This window comes from Phycodurus eques, chromosome 12 (genome assembly GCF_024500275.1).
Source record: "Phycodurus eques isolate BA_2022a chromosome 12, UOR_Pequ_1.1, whole genome shotgun sequence".
NCBI lineage: Eukaryota > Metazoa > Chordata > Actinopteri > Syngnathiformes > Syngnathidae > Phycodurus > Phycodurus eques.
The window spans coordinates 1547563-1573702 of NC_084536.1; the positions used below are offsets into that span (position 1 = coordinate 1547563).

The 26140-nt window shown below is 44.7% G+C and overlaps 1 protein-coding gene across 17 annotated transcripts in view; it reads left to right on the forward strand.

Moving 5' to 3' along the window:
* Positions 1-26140, forward strand: part of nalcn (sodium leak channel, non-selective) — a 53338-nt gene that overhangs the window by 15820 nt on the left and 11378 nt on the right. For 16 of the 17 annotated variants that reach the window (XM_061691942.1, XM_061691944.1, XM_061691948.1 and 13 more), the window contains 11 exons: positions 7207-7338; positions 8554-8721; positions 12418-12609; positions 13717-13854; positions 14637-14711; positions 22825-22961; positions 23265-23406; positions 23619-23692; positions 24796-24967; positions 25577-25668; positions 25795-25917. In XM_061691942.1, coding sequence (XP_061547926.1) covers positions 7207-7338; positions 8554-8721; positions 12418-12609; positions 13717-13854; positions 14637-14711; positions 22825-22961; positions 23265-23406; positions 23619-23692; positions 24796-24967; positions 25577-25668; positions 25795-25917 — 1445 coding nt within the window. The remainder of the gene's footprint in view (positions 1-7206; positions 7339-8553; positions 8722-12417; positions 12610-13716; positions 13855-14636; positions 14712-22824; positions 22962-23264; positions 23407-23618; positions 23693-24795; positions 24968-25576; positions 25669-25794; positions 25918-26140) is intronic. The other variant, XM_061691941.1, reaches the window with a different exon arrangement.

Here is a 26140-nt window from a genome sequence, read left to right on the forward strand (position 1 = left end):
AATGACTTTTAAAGGACGTGTTGACGAGGCAGTACGCAGCTGGTGGCCTTGCGGTCAGCGTGATGCAAACGGCGGCGCTTTTGAGATAAGCTGAACACAGCTTGCGGCCGGACCTCTGTGGATAGCGCCGCGGGGGCAAAGGGCCGGCCTCACGCCGCCAGAGACTGCCGACTTGAGCGTGCGGCTTTGAGAGCGTCAACGGACAAATGGGCCGAGGACGGAATTTAAAAATAGAGGAAATATTGCATGTGAAATATGAAGCGCGTCCCCTCCAGAGCACCATCGACACTTGGAGGGAGGATTTAGATGTGGATAACCAGAGGGATAAACACGGCTGACTTCCCTCTGAGCCTTCCGCTCCATTAAATGGATCACCCGCAGCGACGCGCTCTCCAGAGAATTTAGTGGGAAATCCTACAAAAAGTCAAGCGGGATATCGAAATGGTCGGCTTGTCAGCATCACTGTGCCCGTGTGAGCTGCCCGCCCTGCAGCAACGCACCCCGGGACAATGGCGAGTCGTACCGCAAAACACGCCGCAAATATGCCAGACATCCTGCGCTTGATCACGTGACGATGATTCGATCGCAATTTTCCCCAAAGAAATCAATGGAAATTGAATGAATCTGTTCCGGAGTCGTTCAACCACTTTTTGCTGTATATAGGGAATGTTTGAAGTAACAGTTTAACGTTTTGAACTGTTCCACAATTGCAAAAATAGGCTTATTTAATTTGAATAGTCACAAATAAACATTTTTGCCTTAAACTGTGGTGACAAAATTGGACTTCTGCCACATTACTGAGCGGCCAGGCCAAATATGAAGACGCTACATGCTATCACGACTACCGTCACCCGCTCATGCTAAAAAAGATTACTCATGTTGACGACTGCAAAATCGAGGGCTAAAAGGACCATGTGAGAATACGTGTTCGAGTTAAATGCTTGAAGGAACGTTGATCCTCTCAACAACAACAAAACGCAATAATGCCGTTGTTGTAATATCTTGATAAATGAGGGATATCAGCTCTTCTCTCAAACCCTGGCCAAACTCTGACTTTCCGCTTGGAGCTCCAGAATGCGGGAGCAGCCAGGTGTGAGCTTGCGTTCCGCTCTGCCTGCCTGCCTCCAGAGTAATATGCCGTCAAATGATGAGAATGTTGGACATGACGTGCGATTGATTGACCGAGGCAGCGGGAAGCGGTCTCTTGGGGGGGGCCAAAAGCTAACACAGCGTCTCGATGTGTTTATATTCCAATCTCAGTTGTCTGTCGAGAGCTAGTTATTGAATCGAGTGCTCAAATAAACCTCACTTTTGAGGACTATTGAAGTCTTGAATACAGTGGAACCTTAACGCTCAAATGTAATCAGGATGCAGGAAAAGATGTAATTTGTTTTTAACTTTAAAAGAGTTTGTCTTATGAACAAGAATGGACATTGAAATCCATTCCAGAGGCAAACCTGTCATTTCACACTAATATAATTCTAACATGTCACCATTTTCACTATTTAGTTTGACATGTTTTTCCCGAAGACCTCGGTTTAACTTGCACCGGTGGCCTCATTGATAAGGCGAGGTTAATGAAGTGTCCCGGTCAACTAATTACCCCCTGGTGCGCCATCATTTCATAATTACAACCGTACAAAAATGTATACATGTGAGGAGAAGGCGATCGTAAAGCTCGCAAAGCGGGAAATACTTCATTTGTTTAAAAAGCACTGGCCCAATTTAATGAGACAAACGAGATGTTCATGGTATTACCCTATCAATAATTATCGTCATGGTGATGGATCATCAGTCAGTATTGCTATTTACTTGCGACACCCGCGGTGAATACTTTTGTCACGTGTGAGTCGGTGCAAGGGTTAGCAGTGAGCAAAGGAGCTTTGGCGATGGCCCTGTATGCCAAGTGGCTAAGGAAGTACCCTGTAAAAGTTGCTACGTATCACCTCATCGGGAATATCTCAATCAAAATGATGAAAGAGGAAATGAATCTCAGCGTTATCGAGCGTTATCAAGCGTGACAACGAGAATAAGAAAAGAAAACATGAGAACATAGCCAGGTGGAAGTCGGAGCACAAAACACGGCGGATATGAACAAGAAGTGACACGGTCGGAGTGTCGGTGAATGTGAATGAGGCTGTTTATTCGATCCCGACTGGAATCGGCCACGGCCCACTGAATGTGCGCGCCAGACAGGAAATGGAGGCAAAGCGCGGCGGATATTATTAAGACCCCCCGAGCTCGGCCTGTCCGTTGCTCGCTACTACTTTGATCGACTGGCAGCCCGGCAAAGGTTTTACCGACAGCGCTCCGCTCAATAACGTTCAGATATGAATGCCATGCTGTTCACGACGCTGTGCTCGAATATGACAACCAAATGCAGCTACCGGGATCTCTGCTCCGTTGTGATTGACGCTGTGAGAGAGCTACAAGTCACCGCGGTAGAATAGAATACTGCAACTTGGACACACAAGAATAGTAATATCAGAGTCGGAATATGAAATGTACAAATTTGGAAAGTATGTACAGAAGTGAATCTGAACTGCAACACTATCACGTGCGTCAATCAGTAGTCGATGTACACCATGTGTATCATGTATGTTCTATTCTTGCGAGTGGCAATTAAGATAGATTTCAGGTCATGTAAATGTGTTTTTCTGCTATATCAAGGTTGAACGGCACTGCACCAAATGAAAAGTCTTGTTCTTCTGGCTTGTGTTTTTGGCAACACGAGAGGCTCATGACATGGAAACAGGAGAACATTTGGAGAGAGGCTTTGTCATCCCTCCATTGCAACTGCACGCAATACATTATGAATTGATCGTTAGAATCTCCCACATTCGTTCACTAATATGTATTCAAATAGCCATACCGAATAGATATACCAGTTCTACCTCATTGACAGCAACAATCATAACAGGGCATTTTTGATCTTTATCAAGGCAAACCTTTTTTTGTGCAGCTTTCCTATTGGATTCTATTGTGCCGGTGTCTCTCATGGAGTGTCATAGTGTAGGTGATTGAAGAGAGAGATCAGGTGAAGCTGGGTGACTTCAAAGCGAAGCGTCACAGGTTTTGGCGAGCGGTCGTCCGATGGCTCCGCGCGACACGCGCCGCACTCGTCCCTCGTCGAGGCACACGAGAGCGTTTGTTCTCTCCGGCGGCGTGCGCCAACAGACGCAGCGGGAGGATGAAGCCATCGGTCTATATGAGCCCGCTTCTGCGCTCCAAGCCATGGGAAATCTTCCAGGTATTTCGTCGAAAGCCTGCAGATGATACGATTAGTAACAGTAAATTACATCGGGACACTTTTTATGAACGCAACCCAGTTGTGTTGTTGGATCCGCGTTTATGTCACTGAGAAGACGGCCGATGGAACGCTGAAGTGACAAAGCATAAATCAACGATGAACGATCAACAAGCACACAGCTAATGTTTATAATGTAAATGGATAACCATCAGGGCCTTGAATCGATCCCAACGGGACTGTCCTGTTTGTCTTAGAAGATGTTTCGCCTCTCGTCGGAGCAGGCTTCCACCGTTTATGTAACAAGGCTTAGTAGTTACTTAGGACGCGTCCTAACTGCTGCACGAAACTGAGGACGTCTGCTCGGATGACAGGCGAAACGTCTTCTAAGACAAACAGAAAAGTTCACGTGCGGCCAATGAAGAGTCGATAGTCAGTCGATAACCAAAATTGAACACAATCGGTTGAGAATCGCTGGTTGACCTCCTCGTTGTTTAAATGTGTTATCGAACCTTATCAAAGTTTGACAGGAAACGTAGTGTGCCGTTTTTTTTTTTTTTTTTACAATTTAAAGCAGTTCCCAATTGTCTTAATAACACGCCTTTGACATATGTTAGAATTTCAGACTATGCCAAGGATTAAGAATTTCAGTGGACGTTTTTCTGGTCTCTTTGAAATGAGTCGAGTTTCATGCAATTGAGACCCTGTTGCACCCCTGAATAAACTCCAGTTACACTTTACATAAATTCTAGTACTGTATACAAGTTTAATTGTTTCAAATTACAGTGGACCCCTACGTATTTGCTGTTCAGCATTCACAAATTCATCTCTAATCGATCCAAATCTATCAGCTGCGAGACGAGACACTTTCTCCTCTGCTATCGTTCTGCGAGCGCGAAACCCATTCTCACTGGTTTGATGGACTTGGTTTTTGTGCGTTGCCTCTGGCGGGGACTTTGAAGCACTCGGTGCAGTACCATACACACACACATACACGCTAAACACACGAACGCTTGAAAAGTGAGACACTTGGCAAGAAGAGCAACACGCGGCTAACACTGAACATTGTGACCGACAGGACACGCACTCAGCTTTGATTTGCAGGGACAGAGAGCACCACGGACTCTTTGTATGCAAAAAAAAAACAAAAACAAAAAGTGTGGTGGATGACACTGTTTCCAGTTGTGCATACAATTGAGGAAGCTGCAATTGAACCCATTTTATTACGAGGGCTCAGGGAGTAAAAACGTGATGCTCAACATAAATGCTGCGGTGACACTGGAGGAGCAATGGAATGAATTCATTAGTTGACCGTACGAGTTCTTAAACAGTACAAAACTGACAAAGCACCACAAAGTTTCTGAGCTGCTAAGAAGTTTGACTTTTTGGGGGTTTTATGTAGTTAATTTTTTTTACTTTTATTTTTTACCGTGGCTGCATGGCAGTTAGGAATTTTAAAACATTGCCAGTAGACTAAATCAAGGTTTTATGGTAACAGCTAGAGAGAATGAATTCAATTTACAGTATATCATATTATATTTTAAACATTCAAATAGTTTATTTGCTACAATTGCCACTCTCAGTGAGATATTTATTTCACAATTCTTTTTATTTAGTTTTAAATTCCTGTTTCAATTTCCTGACAAAAATACTGTTTCATATTGAAAATCTAATGCGCAATCATGATACAAAAGGACACGAGATGAACAATACACTGCACTTCTGAGACCAAATAGCATGTATAATATGCATATTTCCGGTACATTGTTGGCTATGAGGTGACGAAGAAAGCGATGAGACTTGAGTGGAATGCGTTGCAAAGTTGCTGCATTCACGTGGTCAACATCATCTGGTGGGGTGGAGCACATTTTGCCAGTTTATGGAAGCAAATAAAGGCAACAGAAAAAGCTCGCCCTTCGAGCTGGACGTGCAGACCACACCCCGCCCCCCTTAACGAAGGTTGCGGTTGCACACTGCTCTCGGGCGACAACTCGCGGGTCGTCTTGGCGGGGTCGTTCGCCAAAGCTGAGTCGGGACCTTGAGAAAATCAAGTGTTTCATGCGCCCGAGCGGGCTCTTTCTGTTCTCTGTCGGTCCTCCTCGATCTGCTCTTCGGCCACCGACACACACACATTCAAACGCACACACGTTCCTTTCAGCCAAAAGACCCGTGGCTCCTGGAAATGTCAAACTGTTTTGTCGTGTCCAATCTCAGTCAGACCAACCTCTGCGTGAGTCTGCGTTTTCCTCAAGAAATAAACCAACTGCGAATAGTCCATTTGTGACAAATACTCGGCGCCTCGAGCAAAGTAATAGTCATTCATTACTTGATTAATGATGTGGAAATGGGGAAATTTGCATCATTTCGGCAGCAATTGTGGATACCGGACATAAAAAAATAGTATGCAGGGAGGACGTAGAAAAATGTACAGTTTTCAAGCATAATAGCATGAAATGCGTTCACGTCTACACAGTGCAGGCGGAAGAGTGCTCCACGCAGTCATTTTCTTATAAGAAGCCAGAAATATCGGGATTGAATTGCCAGAAGATAGAAAAGTCATCGGTGCAAAACTGAGATGAGCAGATTTAACATTAGCTCACGCAAACATCTTACGGTCTTTAACATCAATTGAATACTTGCTTTTGACATGAAAATGAAAGGTAGAGAGGCTAACGCACAGAGAAAGTCATTTGCACAGATTTGAACGCTTGTCCGGCCTCCTCGCCCTCCTTCCAAGCCCGCCAGCTTTCTGCTTTCCCGATGGCTCGGTCGACGTGCGCGCTGTCCATATTTGGGCCGATCCGTTTGTAGATAAAAATGCGTCACCAAATGATCCAACGCGGGAATGTATCGGTTCGTCACTCAATACAAAAACATAAATATGGAAAACTATAGCAAGATGTGTCAGAAGCTGAATCAGCAGTCTGTCCTCTACTTTTGTCGTGGTTTGTGTGAAAATTACTTCTTTTGATCCAAAAAATATGGTTGTGGATTATAGCTTTACAGTAAAGAAAAAGTGATTAGCTTTTGTCTTTGTTGCTCTTCAAAACAATGCGAATGGGAGAGGTGTCCTTTGAAGGATAATGGATATCATTGTTTTTCAATATGTTGTTATAAACCTCTTGTTGTTGGCGCTTTAGCTACAAACTTTAAACACTTGTAATGCACATGCAGGAAAACGGAGAATATTCTGATGTTACTGAAGTGAAAACCCTCCAATCTACGAGGTTGTCGTCAGATCAGTGCGGATGCGTGTAGGCGGATTGGTGGCAGCAGTCCCGTCCCTTCTCATCTTCCTCTCATCTTTCGCTTGTTTTAAACATTCCTAATGCCCAGCTCACTTTTTGTTTTTTGTTTTTTTAGGGTGAGCCATTCCACCCACTCTCAAGCTGCTCCCCTCTTGCCACGCTCACGCAGTCCATCCAAGGTTGTGATCGCATCTGTTCAATTGTTTCCCAACCAACACACGGGCAGAGTTTCGCCCTTTTTTCGAAACAAGCACCGTGTGTGTGTGTGTGTGTGTGTGTGTGCGTGCGTGCGTGCGTGCGTGCGTGCGTGCGTGCGTTCGCCATCACTTTTTATTTGTGTCCCCAATGTTTCCATCTTTGTGATGTTGTTGTAGGCGTTCAATTCCACGGCGCGTCCCACGAGAAATAACACACAGTGATTGGCCCTTTCTCCTCTTGTTTCCGCCGGTGTGAATGCAGACTGATTTTTGTCGTCTGGCTGGATGTTGCGTTCGGAAAAGCCTCCTGATTGCTTTGAGTCTTCCCGCAGCGTGCCTTTGCCCATTTCCCGATACACGCCACAGCATATGGATGACATATGGATCCTTTGTGTATTAGATAATATATTATTAGCGTTGTTAGGCTGGATCGCATAAAAGGCCAAACTTGAATTTCAATGAAGGACAAAGTCAAATGACAGTTGTTGCATTTGGCCCTGCTTTGTTTCCACAGCAACTGATGCGCTCATCTGTGTTCCACATGTTCATCTTGAGTATGGTTGCCGTTGACGTGATCGTCGCTGCGAGCAACTACTACAAAGGCGAGAACCACCGCAGGCATTATGATGAGTTTTACCTGGCAGAGGTAAGGTTATGACTATTATTATTATTATTATTATTTTGGTTCATTTTTAATCATTAGTGCCACTGTAAACTGAAACATTTCATAGTCATTCGAGACTCAGATTTGTATTCTTGTACAATACAAGTAACAGGTCCACCAATTCCGTTTTAAGATTGTTTTTCTGCAACTAAATGCTTGCGGGTCAATTATGCAGAGTGCAGAGAGATTGCCCTGTCCACGCCACTCACATTATGCAACTATTATGGGATATAGGGAGGACCCAGGCTTGTAAATAATCCATACGACCGCGTTTGTATTCATGCGTGATAATTAAGGAGAATTTCGAAGGGATGTGGTCTTTTAATATATTTGAGTCAACTCACTAAGTCACTAAACAACAGAACCTCTCAGCGGTGTTGGGGAGTAACATGAGATTATGCAATTGAATTACAAAAGGTATGTAACTGTAATCCATTACATTACTGGGAGAAAATGTGTAATGAAATTACAGTTGCTTTTGGAAATTTTCATGATTACAATTTTGGTTACATTTGGAAAATAGCGATTTTTTTTTTTTTTTCATATCACTTCCTCCTTCTAAAGACAACACTTGGGATTGGCTCTCTCCGGTCATGTGCCGTTCTGCGGTCGTCTCAAACGTGACATATTTTTCCAATGTGACTTTGAAGTGCCACCTTGTGGTGTAATCCTTATCAGTTTATCTGAATTTTTGAAACCAGGTTTACACTAATGTCTCGTTAAACTTTTGAACGCATAAAATAACCTTAACTTTGGAATAGTTTCATCTTTATAAGTTTGGACTTTTTTATGGAACATTATTGTACAGCGCTTTACTATGAATTTTATTGCGTCAGGTGCACAAAGTGCAGCGGAACCTTGACTTACAAGGATAATTGATTCCATGACTGAGCTCGTGACTCAATTTCCTCGTATCTGAAATTGTGAGTGAGACGTGGGATGCTGGGCGGATGTTGTGGCGTTCGCTGCTGCCATCTAGCGACAGCGTATGTGAAGTTCGCTTGTATCTCGCAATAAAAAAAATCGACCGAGCGACAGCTCGGTACCCGGAAACTTGTGCTTGTAAGTCAGGACACCGTTAAAACAAAAACACGGCAAAAAATTCCATTTTAAATTTAAAAAAAAAAAAAAAAAAGCCCGAAAATTGATGTTGGTACGAGTGACTGAAAACAAGCGTGTGTATTTGTTTGATTCTAGGTGGCCTTTACTGTTCTGTTTGACCTGGAAGCTCTTCTGAAGATCTGGTGTCTGGGCTTTAGCGGCTACTTCAGCTCCTCCCTGCACAAGTTTGAATTGTTGCTGGTGGTGGGCACCACGCTGCACATTTACCCGGATCTCTACCACTCCCAGTTCACCTATTTCCAGGTTAGACTTCATGCACACATACTCAGCTCTTAAACAGGCCATTGTGTCGGAAAATATCTCGAAGACATTCAGCAAACATCCAAGCCGTTGTTCCACTGCCTTTCCGCAAAATTGGCGCATCAGACGAGTACAGCTCGTATTTATTTGTCACTGAAACTGGACATTGTCATGTCTGTAGAGCATGTTGACACAGCCAACGCAGCTTCCTCCAATCCGGTCATGAGATGTACGGCGACGTCAGCAACCGCTTCTGATTTGACGAATAAAATGCTCGTTCGCTTTCAACGTCTAAGGGGAGCGCATATCGTTTGTTAAACTTCACACCGTAGTCTCGGCATAGCAAAATCCCCTTACGCAGAGACATTGTCCCGCCTCTATTAGGCCTCTGATAATTCCTCAAAAAGCATCAAATTCTTGGGTCGACTTCAGGGTTCATTCCGTTTAGTTACCTTTCACACGAGACTGCGACTGAAGAACAAGTCTGTTAGGACGAGCAGTGTGAAGGGGGCTGTAAAAGCTTTTTCAAATACCGAAGGGACGAAGTTGCCGTCGACAGTAATTAGCTGATGTGGCTCGCACGCACACACACAGATGCAGCAATATCCCATTTCTCTGGGTTTTGTAGAAAAGGCAGGCTCAATGACAGCATTTCTGTCAAGTGCAAGCAGTACCAATTTTCCTGCCTGTACATTTTTTTGGGGGGCATTTTTGCTCCTTTTCCCCCATTTTGCCGTTCTGTCCGAATGGTACCGAGGCGGAGTGGGGAGAAAGTCAACCTATCAATTTTCCGCCTTCTAAAGTAGAATCGGAGCCGCAACACAGGAGGGACGCCGAACGTGTGCGCACCTTTTGTTTCTTGGGTCAGTTGTGTGTGTGTGTGTGTGTGTATCATGAAGCGAAGCATTGTGCGCTTTTACACAGCTCATTCCAAGCCTGTAGCCTCGATGAACACCCGTTCAGGTGTTCAGGTGAGGATTTACAGGGAAAGGTTTAGTGCGCGGTGCTTGAACCTTTGACCTCGGCGGAGGTAAGCCGACGATGAAAAGCTCGTACACAATTGGACGCGGGGGAGGACGGAAGGTCTTCTTGATGGGTCTTTAATGAACCCTGACCGTACAAGCTGCCCTCGTGCCTTTCTGGCTCGCTCCCGACAGCTGCCGTCCATACTCATCGCGCGTATTCTCACGCAGTGGTTAATAAGCCCTTTTCAAAAATGGCTGCATGAAATAGATTTGTATTTGTCTTCTACTCAGTGTTTAGATAAACCAACACATCCTCACACGCAGCAAATGACATGGAAATGCAATTCTAAGGACGAAAGTATCGCATGAGTATCTCAGTTGTTGCCAGAGAAACACTGCGTTACAAATGTAATGGTCTGTCATTGTGACGGGGCAGCCCGGATCGCTCTGGTGCTCTGTAGCGTTGATGCGAGCGTCACATGCCCAACGCTTGTACAAATCAAATTCGCTATCACTTTAACGACCTCCCGTACATCCACACTTCACACTTCCATCGACAGTCCTGGATAAACGAGGAAAGAAATGATATTCAGATGCCTCAAAATAATCCCCACTAATGATCACGAACGACTGCCTCGTTCACACTTCGGTCGTTGCACGTTGCGCACTTAACTCCACCTACTTTAGGTCCCAGAGTGACACGCTGGAATTTAGTCACAAGTGATTAAGCTTACATTTCTGGCAGCGATTAAAAATATGCCATGGCAACAGCACGAGGCTAAATGCTTTGCCATATGCGATTCTTCCTCTCCAGTTTCTGTGTAACCAATTGAGCACCTTACCAAATGCGCTTTCAGTCCGTACAAAATGTCACATGCTTCTCCGGCCTCACTTATCGGCTTTGACGCGGCGTAGAATGATTTTTAATCAGCCAATGGAGCCCTCTTGTCTGCGTGTGCTCGGAATTGCAAAGACTTCACTAGCGACGTGAGTCAACAGCTCAGTGGGTCTGATTCATTCAGAAAGGCAGAGCGCTGCATGGTTCTCGGACCTTTCGAGTGGTGGGGGTGAATCGATATTGCTGACTTCCAGCCAATATTGATTCCAAATGAATCGGATGTCTGTGACGGTGACAATGTGTTACGATACATCATGCAATTACATTTCATGCAAATCATTTCAACGTCTTGCGCGGAGGGGTCAGGAACATTCTTCCGTTACACGAATGCCATTGTCTGAGTCTAATGTATAGCTTATGATCGATAGCAGGAAAAGACAGTTTAGCTATCATTTAAGATGCACCCATTTGGAAGAAAAAGCTGCATATTTAAAGCCAAATGCGTCAATATTCTATGAAGCCACCTGCTGGTTTGCTGTCCAAACGTTGTGACAGCTGATCTGTAGTCTAATTGATATTTCCTCAAATAGTGGCTCACGCGTGTCATCCACTTAAGACAAATAAGAGCTGACCTCAATCAGACCCAGCAGGAAAAACAAAGAGTACTTTATTTATTTTTTTTGTCCTGTTTGGCTGTTACGTCAAGCAGAATGGAAAATCGGTATCCCTTTTTTTGCCGGAACAGTTTTGCTGTGTCCCGGTGGAGTTTTGAAGCTTCCGCTGTGGTATTGTCATTGAGCTTTATTGAGAATCAGACTTGATCAGTCGAACAGAACGAAGTTTCTAGAAAGTAGAGAGAAACAAAGACAAAAGACAAAGCACAAATTGTAAGCAGGATGAGAGAAGTGAATCATTACATTATCTCCAACAATGCAACATTCAATACGAGTGTTGCATGGGGCTGTCGTGCCGCACCCTGGGAGGGAAGGACAGGACGAGATGGAACAGGACAAGGACAGGAGAAGAAGCATGCAGGACAAGGGTGTGACGAGGGTCCCCCGCACTGGCTGCGCCCATCAGCAGCCAGAGCCCCTGCACCCACAGAGCATGGGCGAGTCACCATCACGCCACCATTACTCTCCATGAGGTGGCCCCAGTGGGTCCCCCCCCACCACCCCCGAGATCAGGAAGGAGTGAAAAAAGTCCCGCCCCCACAGCAAACACAGGGACAAGAGGAGAAGATCCCCACAGCATGCGTGTGTCTTCTCACCATGCAAACCCATCTAAAATGTGTGAAAAGAAAAAGAAATCATTTGAATCATAATAAAACAACCTCGACTTTACTTTCACACTTATGAAAATGGTCTCGCTATTGTCAAATGTCAGATGGCACCCTACTCCGGCAAAGGAATCAAGAGTCTAGATTCTGCATGTTGAGGAGAGGTGACCAGCTATCTACGTATATGTGTCATTGATTGTTTCCTTCTGCTGATATTTCTTTCGCACGCAATATATTCTATGATGAGATTTAGCCACCGATTGATGTTAATAGCTTGTTTGTTTTTCCAGTTTAATAGAATTGTTCTCTTAGCGGTAGCTAACAAGTGACAAGTAATGATTGTGAATATTTATTAGGGAGGTCAATTAGGCTTAAGTCGCCAAGTATGCGCAATCTTGGGGAAAGTGGAATCCTGCAGTCAAACAATGAATGGGTTGGATGACGGCGCACTGCTTTCTCTATTGTTTCTCGGTTGTTTTGCTTTTGTTTTGATTTAGTTTTTATGCTGTCTTAAACTGCAGTTTGTGGACATATACTGCATAGTCCTCAAACAACATTCCACAAGCACTTAATTTTCTTTGTTTACATTAAAGACGCATGATCTTTTTCCTCCGAAGGTCCTTCGAGTGGTACGTTTGATAAAGATCTCCCCAGCATTAGAAGACTTTGTCTACAAGATATTTGGACCAGGTAAAAAATTAGGCAGCCTGGTGGTGTTCACAGCCAGCCTCCTCATCGTCATGTCGGCCATCAGTCTGCAGATGTTCTGCTTTGTGGAAGACCTGGACCGCTTCACCACCTTCCCCAGGGTACGGAGCATCCCACACCCCACACCCCCCCCCCCCCCCCCGCTCACTTGCTCAACCCCCAAGACGGTAACGCATGCCTCTGAAATCACCAGGAACACAGAAATGGGATTCTTTATCTTCTAAAATTTAAAAAAGAATTCTGACCTTGTTATTAATACATCACACTCATTATAACTTTTTCAATATTTTGACTTCATTCTTGTAATCATAACGTTATTCCTGTAATATTACAACATTTATTCTCACAATTTATGATTTTTTTTCTGGTAAAATCCAAACTTTGTTTTTTTAACTATTTTAACTTCATTCTTGTAATTACTAGGTTATACTTGGAATAATTTTGGTCCTTTTGTTGTAATTAACACTTAGAGTCTCATGACATTACAACATCTTTTAATTATGGATATTTCCTAATGCGAGTGTTTTTTTTTTCTCTTGCATATTTCGACTTTGTTCTCGTAATTCTGACTTTATTTTTGTAAAATTGCAATGACAGCAAATTGAGGAATACGGGACTTGTAAGTTTGGTCTGATGAAGTTGAAATTGTCCATCTGAAATGTAGCAGGCTGTGATGTCAGTCTGTGGAGAAAGTAAACCGGCCTGTCAATTTTCGGCCATCAGAAAATGCCCAAGGTCATGCGGACAATTGAGTTAATGGACCACCGAGGCGAACGATGGCTCCGCTGTTGGTCTCTACGCTTTTATTGAAGAGTTTTGTTTTGAATTTCACTTCACACAGCGGGTTGCTGATGAACAGAAGCCACTCAAGTCTTGTGCCTCACACCCACCCACACGCTTGTCACGTTAGTATCGCTCCTCTGCTGGCAGACGTGTAGGTTGTATCATTATTTGCAATGATTGGACTGTGGGAGTAAGAATGCGACGAGCGGGACGGTGAGGATGCTATTTGTCGGCGAAAAAGAAAGTGCAGGCGTGCGTCGGTGTCCTAGCTTCCTCTGACCTCCGTGCGCGGCCGATGATTATGTTTCTAGATCTCACAATGGCAGCGTGGAGAAAGGGGGTTCGCAAGAAGCATGACGCGCATGACATCTTCAGCTTGTGTTGCCCTCCAGCCTCCTCTTCTGCCTTGTTTTCCTTCCCTGTAGGCGTTCATGTCCATGTTCCAGATCTTGACACAGGAGGGCTGGGTGGACGTCATGGACCAGACCCTGGTAGCAGTAGGTCACATGTGGGCTCCAGTCGTGGCCATTTACTTCATCCTCTACCATCTGTTTGCTACCCTGGTAAGACACTTCATGTGCTGCCGTTATTTGAAGTTGACGACACTGCAAATACTCACTGAGTGTACTCAGTGAGTATACAGTGTTGTGTATACAGTATACATACATATATATAGATATAATATGTACTGTGTATAAAATGTAGGGGATATTTTGATACTGAATAATATTTTAATCTAACATTCGACGTATTACAATCAATTCTTCACTCTAAAAAAACTGTCCACTAAAGCAGATTCAGTAAAAATAACATTACCATCGGGAAACAATGGTGACATTTGATTTGAGTGAACATCATTTGTAAGCAGTAAAAGCTACATGAATTGTTTTCTTATCTTAATGTATTTGATTAGTTAGCGCACGATCACCCGTTATGCTTCCTCAAGGATTCCAGCCAATCAGCAGCAGACGTGAGAAGTGCTGCCATTTAAGTGTTTGTCCCGCTAATATCGGGAAGCGTCCCGATGACTCACAGCTCCTCATCCCAGACGGACAGGACGTCTTTGGGAGCGAGCGAGCGGCAAATCCAATTCATTATTTTGAAGGACCCCTGCAAATGGGCAAAATGACCCCAAATGGCCACTTGTAAGCAAAATGCTTCCAAAAGCTTCCTGCGTCTTTTCTTCTCGAGCCTTTTTTTGCAGGTGGACTCATGATGTACCGCATGCTCGGTCGGGCATGAATTACCAAGGCCGATTGTGCTTTGAAAAATACAGATCTCAGATTCTCATGATGTAATGAAATCGTGTGTTTACTTTACTTCCTCCTCCTGTGTGGCTTTCCAGATTCTGCTCAGTCTTTTTGTGGCAGTTATATTGGACAATCTTGAGCTCGATGAAGACTTGAAAAAGCTCAAGCAGGTAAGGAACTTGATCACATTTGTACCAAATGAGCACCAACATAACATACACTGCATTCTCTTTCCACTGTTCTCATTGCCATTTGCCATTCACTGCAATATTGTATTGAAGTGCTTCTCCGGTGCCAGCTCGGTAAGAGTGACGGGACTGAATAATGCATTGGCACGCGGGCAGGGCCCCTCTCGGCCTTTCCTCATCTCCAGACGCTTGATTGAGCCAGTGGGCAGAGCTAATTAGCAGTCGTACACGCACACACCTGCGCAGACACAACAGGTCGACTTCAATAGACGCTTCCGGGCTCGTGTGCAAATTATTATCCTCAACTAGAAAATTGAAGCTGGTAGCGAGCGCAAAAATAAATGTCCGGTAGTTGAGTCCAGATAGTGGAAGGCCTTTATGTGTACATTCTGGAATCATATGAAACAATGATAACAGTGGATGTCAGTTCATATCAAGTGAGAGTGAAATTTTAGTCGTAGTGTTCTGGAGAAATGCACTGAAACGGCAAGAAGAGGTGGAAAACGTAAGTCGAGTCGCGCCCTGAAACATGAACATAGACACACTCGATGTCGTGGAGCGATGAGATCGGCATCTTCTGGAACGTTGCTCGGCTCCGCGTATCGTGAGATCATCTTTCATTTTCAACATGTTTCGGTAAGACGCCACACTTGAGAGACTTGAAAGGTTTCCGTAGATGCTGCTCTTTGGGTGACAATTTCAGATGGGCTCGGCAGTTCATTCATTAATATGTGTGTGTGTGTGTGTGTGTGTGTGTGTGTGTGTGTGTGTGTGTGAATAATAGCTAATTACAGTTAACTTTCCCAGTGTGTTTCCGGAATTTTTAAATTATGAAAAGATCATCATCAAAAATAGCAAAAATGAAGTCCATTACAAGATGTTAAGTATAATTTTTTGAGGCATTACGTTTAGTTTTTTTTCACACTTTATTTATTTATTTTAAGTGTGTCTGTGCGAAGTTTGCGTGAGTTTATTTCGATGTATGATTTGCTGCGATCATTCTCTGTCGTAGTTTCGCGAGGTTGACGGCATAATTCAGTGGTCGTTCTTATTTGGATTCGGGTGAAGGCCTCGACAACGCCCGCATTGCATCACGTGACCCACGAATTGCCCCGCGCGGCACCTCTGCGTAGCTCGCCGCGCACCCGACAAAAATAGTTGCTGCGCGTCGAACGCCGCGGAGGTCATCTCTCGCGATTGGTCCGTTTTAGTCACATGCCGTGATGACGTAGTCGGCGTGCCCCTCGGTTCTACGTACCATCTACGTCGCCGCCTTCTCGATCGATTTTGCAGCATAATTAAACGTATCATCTGGTCATCTAGGTCCATTTGTTCTGTCGCGGGCGCCGTTGTTGTTGCTTTGTTCCTTGTTACTGAAAGGAAAGTGGAAATGGCAAAACAAATTGCAGAGGAAACTCCCCCCCGTGGCGCCGTAGCCAATAGCAGCCGTAGCGACACCCCCGACTTGGAGGAGAACTGCAGCACAATTTCAAAAAGACGTCAGCGCGGGTCGTGGTCAGAATCGGAACCGGTATTGTTTGAGCAACTAATTCAACAAATAAACAAAGAAATGACTTCAATCGATGGATTTATGTCAGTATATGATTTGAATGACAGTGAGCGTTTCTTGTTATAAGCATAATGTCAAAGTTGGCTGATATGAGGCGTTCGGTGTTCCCAGTAAATCTGACCCTAGCATCTCACGTCCTCCGTCACGCTCCGTATAGGTCGGGAACGGAAGTTGGAAAACCATTGCGACATGTCAGCTCCTCTCGGATGCTGTTGTCTTACGCGTCCACCCGTGAAAGACCTGAAGCGTAAACGCCACGCGTGTGTGTGCGTGTTTATCTGCAGTATGTGTGTAAGTGTGGCCCACTGAAATGGAAATTCAGACGTGCAGTCGAGCTTGAAGCAATAAAGCTTACCTGCGCAATTATGCATGCTGCCAGTGAGCCATTTATCAAGTCATGTTTCTATATCATTTGCTAAGGCAAAAGAAAAGTGTTACGATGATTTTTGTAGTCTTTGTAGTCATAAAGCAGTGAAATGTAACTTCCAATAATTATTCCCGATCGTCATAAACATCCATCGCTGCAGTGCGTTCGAGCTTCCTCATACACGCCGACCTTCGGCTGTATTCACGCTGTACGAAAGGGCTAAAAGTTTGGCTGATGCAACTTGTGAGGTTTTCTTTCGTAAGTGTAATAGTTCAGCAGCATGCTGTGCGTACATTCTTGCAGCATCAGTAGAAGGGCTATCTCTGTGAGTCATGGCCTATTAAAAATAAATGCGCACCTTCGAGGGCCAAAGAGCCCGTTCGGCTGCAGGTATTTGCAGAATCACCTCATGACTCAAGAGCTGAAAATAGAGCGAAGGTTGACTTCATCAAATCACCTCCTACACAACAGACGGCAAGAAGTAACATCGAAACAGCCGCTGCTTTGATTTCTTTCTAATCGAATGGATTGATGCCTTGTAAGGTGGCAATATGTCGCACTCCATTTTGGATCTTACGCTGGCTGTGCGCTTTACTTTTGCCCACGTTCACGCTAGGTTTAAGGGCACACTACAGGGCGATAGTGATCATATGTTAGAATTATGCCGGGGGGATTTGGGAGATTTTTTTTTTTTAAAAACATACAATGTTTCATCCTCGTTTTATTTGTCGGTTTTACAGTAAACCGACAAATGTATTTATTTATTTATGGGTTTTTTTGGGGGGGCAAATCGTTGATGCAATCAATTATTATTTGGCGAACTTCTTTTCAAAGAAGAAAAGAAGTTTTTTCCTCAAAGTGATGGTATATGATAGTCCCGTCTCTTGGTTGAGTGACTCAGGAGGCAGTTTTTGTGCTCCCGGGTGGCCCCGCATTGATCGGCCTGCTGTGCCGCTTTTAACGTTGGAAGCGAAACAGCCGTGCCTGAGCGGTGGCTTCATCAGTCGCACGCGTACGCACGATTAAAGAGTCATCCGTTATCGTTTGGGAGGTGGGAGGAAGCGCTCTTGAACAAACATCATTTAAAACCACATTGTTGTGTGAGACTGAAAGCGCCCGCACACACACACACACACACACACACACGCACACACTCATCAGTGTTGATTAGGATAACGCATTTAGCGCGTGAAATGAGGTTTGCTCCGAAGGTTTAATTAAAGGAAGGCAGCAGGGTGGTAGACAGACAGCAGAGGAAACCAAAAGCGACGCGCCGTCACCGCACGCCCACACGCTCATCAACGTCCTTAATGCTCACAGAAGACGTGTGACTTGTAGAAAATGCTGCACAATTCAATGTACTTATGTGTGGTGGCCTATAAGGATGCTTTTAGACGCTGCGCTGGCGCATCTTTTTCTCCCGTCACATTGACCACAATATAGTAATTGGCCGTGTCTGGTATTAGAAGTGACGCCGTTGGACGTTGTTGCTGTGCCTTCATCAATGTCGCAGTTTGGCGGTGGGCGAGACTGATGGCCCACCAACTGCCTAACAAATCATCGCCGCCCACACGTCCGTGGGGCCAGAGGGAGGTGCGAGAGATAGGCGGAAATGTTTACCCTGCGCTCGTAAATATCGTCGAAATTGAAGGGAAAAAAGGTGTTTACCCCTCAGGGTGCAGCGCTGATGATAATCATGGAGGTGTGTTTGTAAAGAAATGTGTAACAATCACCCACGTCCGCAGGCCAGTTAGATGAGTCATGAAAAGGACAAATTCTGTTTAAAAAAAAAAAAAAAGTGTTGCGAAAAAGACAAAGCAGAAGGACACAAGATGCTAAAATGCATCTCTGTGCGTTGACAGTGACAAAGTTTGAATCCTGAGTCATGAAGTGTGACAAAACAAAAGCCAAACTATAATGAATATACTATTTGTTGAGAAAAAAGGCCCAAGTTAAAACAGAAAGGAAAATGCTGTTTTTGAAATGACAAAATATTTCGTGTTGCTTATCAACAATTTCCAAAAACCTATATAATCATATTAATTCCTCCAGAAACATTTTTATCTTGAATTACAGTTGAAACTGAAATTCTTCTGAGACACACGTCAAGCAGATTAAGAATAAAGTCATCACATAACTTTATTTACTGTTCATTACCTTTGTCATACAAGTGTCAGAATAAGTTAACCACTGCTTTAAGTCTACTGCAATGATAAATGACCTCATGCTGCAGAAGCTGCAAGTTGCATCAACTGGTTGCACAGCTGTGGCAGGGACATACAGTGGCAGTGTGAAATCATTCAGGCTCTTCCAAAACCTCTCATCTTTGATTGTAATCGCTATTTCTGCATATAAAACACTTTGTGACGTGGAATTACGGCCTGATGAAATGGATTCTGGAAGGGACTGTCTGACCACCTGATTGTTTATTAATTCAACTAAAAGCCTCCACTTCATTTGTGGGACTTAATGGCGCAAGCGAGGGCTTATTTAGGGATTTAGCAGCAGAAAAGAAAGCCTAAGGAGTGTTCCCCCTCAGAGAATTCCGAATACAATGCGCTCTTCTCTTTTGAATGTCACCTTCAGTTAGCAACCGGGAAGCCACTGCAGGCGCCCGCGATACTCGACCGCTATGCCGCTCATTGCCACCGGCTTGCAGAGATCGAAAAGAAGAGCAGATCGAGTTAGTCTCGTGATCGGGTACATTTTCATTTTGACAAACTCATTTTGTCGTAAAATATCAACTCAGGCCTTGGCGAAATAATCGATTGATTCTCACGAATGTCGTCAATTGTTTAGAATCGGTTGATCGGTTCTTAAGAATTGTATTAATTGTGTACAATTGATTGATTCTTCAGAATTTTGTCAATTGTGTAGAATTGATGGTTTATGGCTCTTGCTGTGACGCGATGTTGTGTGCACTACTTGGCTGAAACCAGCGAAGGAGCTGTTGATTCAGTCTTAAGAACAACGACACCACGTGAGCTACGGGCATTGTCGTGCAAACACAAGTTAAGAGCATTCACGAGCATATTCTCCCATGCCCATCACTTACGCTCACTTGGCAAATGCAGTAAATGTTAACCTGAGGAGCATTTATACCAAATCTTTTTAAGTGACCCGATTTGGAACACGCATCATCAGCAAAACAAAACAAAAACTCACAGGATCGGACACTCTTGGATTGTGAATCGGGCCTTGATCCTTTGAGGAATTGAGACGGGTGGGAACGGTTCACCAAATCCACGGTTCAGTTTGTGTCCGTATGTGTGACGGAGAAAAGACTTTACTTATTGTTTTCAGCTCTTCGTTGTCATTTGTAAAAACGTGTGTTTGAATACGCTGCTGTGCTGCCACGATGTCGCACCGATGAGAAGTACAGTAACTTACGCAGCAATCGTCAGCATCTTCCTCCCACATTTCAAAGGTCGCTTCATTAAGACATGAAATAGTCTTGCGGTTGGAATGTGAGCGTGACTGATTGTCAACACGTGCCCTGCATTTAGCGGTGGTGTGCGCCACCTCTCACTCAAACTCAGTACTTTGTTTGTGATCTGTGCCTAAATGAATACATTTTCTCCTCTGCCCTTTATTTATGCGCCCTTTATTGATCCTGCTTATTGATCATACATACATACTCTTAATGGCGGTAGCAGCACACCAGGTGAACAGCCTTGCACTATCAAGAATTAAATAAGCAGCTAACAAAGGAACCTATTCTGCAAAAGCTGACAAACACTTCTCTGTCTTGCAACGGACTCTGGACGTGATTTGCTGTGACGCGGAAAAGCACTTCTTATAGAATGCAAATGGACTCCGGTAGAGTTCGCGGCACTGTCTTCCCTCGGTGAAATTCAATGGAATCCAGCATGCCGTTTGCTTATTTTTATTTTAAAAGTGCACAAATCATTCTGTCACGTCACACTTGTCTACTTAATTGTCTGTTTCAAACTTTTGCTGGGAGTTTTGTAAAGAAAGGAAGCAATGAGCAGAAAGCGGAGGAAAAAAAGTCCCAAGTTGACTGCAAAGAAAGTTTGGCTTTAATGGGATGTTTTTCTTGTGTCAGACCAATTGATTAGGACCACAGGGAACAGCCGTAGGGCCGCTTTAGCCGCGCGTCGCCCTCGTGTACGCTGCCGCCATCCTTTAAGATCAATCAGCACTTTGTCTTTCTAGCCGAGAATTGCAGCAAGCACTACGGAGAACTTTAGCGCACCTTTATTTTCAACCTCATAAAGTCGGATTTAATGTTCGTGCTCGCGGAGAAACTGTGGAGGGGCGTAATCGTCATTTATTCCATGCATTGTCCTTGATGAATTCTGTCAAGTTTGTGCAATTCGTTGTGGACTTGCAGCGCATGCAGAGGCACTGTTGATTCAGTCTTCACGAAAAGTCCCACTTTTTCACACAGCTATTGTTAACAAATTGTCCATCCATCCATCATCCATTTTGCATTCCGCGTGGGTGTGCTGGAGTCGTTCCCAGCGGACTTTGGGCGCCCTGGACGGGCGATCCAGCCAGTTGCATCACAATTGTCCTTAAATCCAATCAGAATTATTAGTGGAGTGCGGATAAGCAAGCGGTACAGAGAATAGCTGGAGGCATATTGGATTTTTTCTCGTCGTATTTATAATGATGATAGTAAATATAACAATATACACTGAAATAAGACACATAACATATGATGGCAACCCCGAAACGAGTGTTTGCTTTTTTCCTCAAGGAAAATTATTAATAAAGAATACACATATATTCATATTTTTTTTCCCGAGCGGATCAAGGAAAGTAGACAGCTGGCGCCCCGCAATCTCCGTCTGAGAGCTCCTTTATGAACCTTTTTGGTTCTATCGTTATCGTCTTCAGAACGTGTAAAAGATTTGGCGAGCAAATACTGGCCCATCATTCTTCAATCTTCGTGTCAGCCACTCACGCTCCCGTATATATGTAAATACGGCGCTAAATGAAAACAAAAGAATGCCAGCAACGTAATTGCGCGGCGACGTGGTGCAAAAGACCAATAAGAAGGAACAAGAGCTCGTTTGCCATCCAGCCAGTAAGCCGCCGTTGGGCGTTGCTTTCGGAGGTTATCTGCAGCCACCCGCACAGAGACGACCCGCCTCCCCCATATGTGGAATTACAGGGAAAGAATGACTTTCATTTGCCTTTTCTCATTTTATTTTGTCGACCCTTTGCCACAATGCACACTGTTCTCTCGATGCCTGTTTTTGCCCTCTTACTTTTCTTCACCAAAGTAACTTTTGTTTTCTTTCTTTTGTTGTCTTCTTGCATTATTTTCTCAAAGTAAGTCAGATGTGTGTGCCGCTATGTGCGTGTTGCTGCCATCATCAGGCGGCATCTTCACTCTGCACGCCGCTTTCCACTGTTGGCCTTCCCCGATAGTAGAATGGGCAAGAAGCGAGCCTCAAAATCCGAAGTTGGCCCTAAACCCAAGTGCTGTTGTCCTTCCTTTTTGTCAGTCTGAATCCTTGTGTCTTCAGCTGTTACTATTCATGATGCAGTGGAAGTTGAAAGTGTTAAGTATAAGGTTTCTCTGATGAAAAAAGAAAATGAAGCCACGATGAAGCCTTAACATTTTTTTTATCTGAAGTATATGATGTAAAAATGGAATTAAAAAAAAAAACGACATTAGTTAGCGGTTTTCATAACTGTGCACACCCTGAATCCCAAAGGCGGAACAAAAAGATATTTGCACACACACATAAACACATCCTCATTGTGCTTTTGCTTCTTTTTCTTCAGCTTGAACTGGCGCTTGAATCTTTCGGAACATTTCCGAAAGACCGAAAACCTACCCCGAGCATGCTTTCGAATCAACAAAATTGCTTTGGACGTTTTGCATGGCCCAGCCAGAGAACATAGACCCGAAGAAATTGAAAATCTGGGCCGTGCACGAGAGAGTTCTTTGCAGTCTTGCAAAGACTCCTCAATATATGACAAAGACTGAATGCTCTCATTAAAGCACAAGGTGTGCATTCACCCCCATAACGAACGAATTGTCTTTTGTCAAAATTTGATGCGTAAAACCTACCCAATTATTCATCATGGTTTCATTGTTTTACGTCAGAAGAAGCTGATTTACTTTCTGCCTCAATCGTTATGTTCCGTGAGCGAACTCTTTGCTCTTCCTCTTGGTTTAGCTCAAGCAAAGCGAGGCAAATGCCGACACCAAAGAGAAGCTCCCTCTCCGCCTCCGGATCTTTGAAAAGTTCCCCAACCGACCTCAGATGGTGAAGATCTCCAAGCTGCCGTCGGACTTCACCGTGCCCAGAATCAGGTGCGTCGACCCAGCCGCCTCCTTTAAACTGCGGGTGCGTCCGATTTCGCAGCAGTTCGGTCGGCTAAAGCGAGCGTAAAACTGAAGACGCCGTGCTTGTTATGGAGTAAAGTGATCGATGCTGTATACCAGAAGGAAAACAAAAGACAGATTGTTGACATTTTTCTTAACAGGAGAGCAGAACCCCGTCAGACACAACTTACCGCAAAATCCATTTCCTATTTCAAGTTAGGATGAGTGCACAGCTTGTTGCTGTATGTATGTTTTACACTTGTCATTTGTACCGTGTGCCGCGCGGTGAAGGGAGAGCTTCATGAAGCAGTTCATCGACAGGCAGCAGCAGGACCCCAGCTGTTTGTTCCGAAGACTCCCCTCGGCCTCGTCGTCCTCCTGTGACCACTCCAAGCGCTCGGCCATTGAAGACAGCAAGTATATCGACCAAAAGGTGCTTTCATGCTCAAGTTATCTCCCTCCACCGCACGGGCATGTGGCTACGAGGGTTATAACTTCTATGTACCCTTGGAGCGACACCTGGGTGATAAAAACGGCAATAATCCGGAGTTACGATGTGGTTTTTGGCCAAAGACCGCGTTCATCAATCGCTCCGATTTAATTGACTCGCTGTGTTTTGCAACCTGTGCGTGCGCTCTCTTTCAGCTTCGCAGGTCAATATTTAGCATCCAGGCTCGGAACCTGCTGGAAAAAGAAACGACTATCAATAAAATACTACGGTAAGATGTGTGCGTGTAGGAGCAGCGAGCATGCGGGGGAACACGGGCCTTAAATGCTACAATGTGTTCCATTGAAATGTTAGCAATGGTCAATTTGTTGTTTTATCCCAGGGAAAATGCTTAATGGAGACATAGTAGACATTTTTGTAAACAGCGTATACACTAAACGGCCTGTATGTAGTTGCTATGGAAACATCCCCGAAGCCTTCTATTGGCCTCAGCAAATAAACTCATCATGAATTTGTGTGAAGATCAGAGCGCATCAGAAAACGCCATTTCTGTAAATATGACGCATTGTCAACATTTGCAGTCATAGTAGCTTTAAATGATACAATTCATCAAAACACTGTTTAGTAGGTGAGTGCTCACACACACACACACACACACACACACACACACACACACACACACTCAGCCCCACGTCAGACTCATTTACTGTTGTGAAATAAATAACATAATTTGCTGTTCAGCACGGCACAGCTGCCACCGGGTGGACGTTGGCCCACCGGCACCGTTTCCCGATCGGGCCGGCCCTCCCTCCTCCGCCTCCTCCTGAAAGATGGCCACTACATTAGCAGTCGTAACACGTGCCGTCTGGTTTGCCGCCGTCCTCGCAAACACAAAATCAAGTCGACATCCGCATCGATAGTTCAGCACGCGTACGGCCGCGTCAAGCGTGTCCTTTCTCCATTGATGGAAGGACTAATCACTCCGAGGATCACTTTGGACATCATTCAGCCTTCATTTCCTCGCTGAGGTGTTTGGATTTGAAAAAAACACAAAATACCTAAATAATGTTCTGTACCTTTCAATGGTGAAGCGCCGAACCTCACCGACAACAAACAGTTTGATGAAGTGTCACTCTTCCCAACTGGAGCAAAAAAAAGTTTGTATTGGCACGTGTTGTAAGGCAGCTTTTGTCCAGTACAACCCTTATTTAAAAAAACAAAACAAAACAAAGACACAAAACTGAGTGATTCCTGCGTCGTAGCAGAGAAAGGACAGGGGGAAATGGCATAACTGGGCAAAACGGTCACAACGCAGATGGCGCAATTCCCTGATTTGTCAACATTAACGCGACGGTCCTTTTTTGAACCCTGCAGGGCGTGCACCAGACAGCGGATGCTGAGCGGCTCGTTGGACGGCCAGCCGGCCAAGGAGCGTTCCATCCTCAGCGTGCAACATCACATTCGCCAAGAGCGCAGGTCGTTGCGGCACGGCTCCAGCAGTCAGAGGATCAGCCGAGGGAAGTCGATGGAAACGCTCACCCAGGACGTAAATATCGGCTCTTTCTTTGCCATTCGCCGAACGGTCGACGTCTCGCACATCTCACGCGTCGGCAAATATTTGCAACTTGACGAGATTTACCAAAAAACAAAAAGACGGTCTGTCAAAATGCTGAGTGCGGTTGGAGCGGCCACTTCATCCTGAGTGCAACGCAGCAGAATTTACACAATCGGATCACGGCTTACGGACTCCAGCAGTAAGTTGTTTTCCTCACAAATTGACGTGTTATGAGGACATTTCGAGGCTTTTGAGGTGTTCATTCCCTGTTTTTTGAGAAAATTCCTCAAAGACGGGCGGCCACTTGTCAAGATGCTACAAATATCGAACGAACCCCACCGCCGATGCAATGTCAATGTTCAACGTGTAGGACGCTAGCCAGTCGGCGGCTGGAGCTAGAAGCGAATGGCGCAAACGTCTATATCTTTCCACTTTCTTGTCAAGCAGAACGAGCAGATGTTATAAAATATCCAACTCAAAGTCCGTTGTTCACAAAAAGGTTGTCAAACTCCACATTTTGCGAACTTTAAGGCATACCACTTTTGATGTCAGCATGCGATCAAACCTGTCAATAATTGAAGTCTGTGTTCGTTTGCGAAGCATTCGAGCACCGTCCGCTACCGAAACGCCCAGCGAGAGGACAGCGAGATCAAGATGATCCAAGAAAAGAAAGAACAAGCAGAGATGAAACGGTAGTGACATGAAAAACGCCCGATGTCGAAACACGGTAGGCGACGGCTCCCGTCGGTTCTCGCTGTGTCGCTAAAGTGCCGCCACTGCTGCTGTTGTCCTCTCCGACTCGCCGGTCGGCCCGACAGAAAAGTTCAGGAGGAGGAGCTAAGGGAGAACCATCCGTACTTCGATAAGCCTCTCTTCATTGTCGGCCGGGAGCACCGCTTCAGGACCTTCTGCCGGATGATCGTTCGAGCTCGCTTCAATGCGTAAGATAACTGCTCCTTTTGGTGATCACAATAAACCCTGCGTCGATTTAGGTTTTCGGTTTAACTGCAGTATTTCACGAATGCATTCACAGCTTGACTTTACAAACGTAAACACCCACACACAAACTCAACAGCCAATCCAAAGTCAGGCTAAACTTGGACTTTATTGGATGACATTGAACTGCGCAGCTCGACTGAATAAAGTGTCTGCGTTGTACAAAAT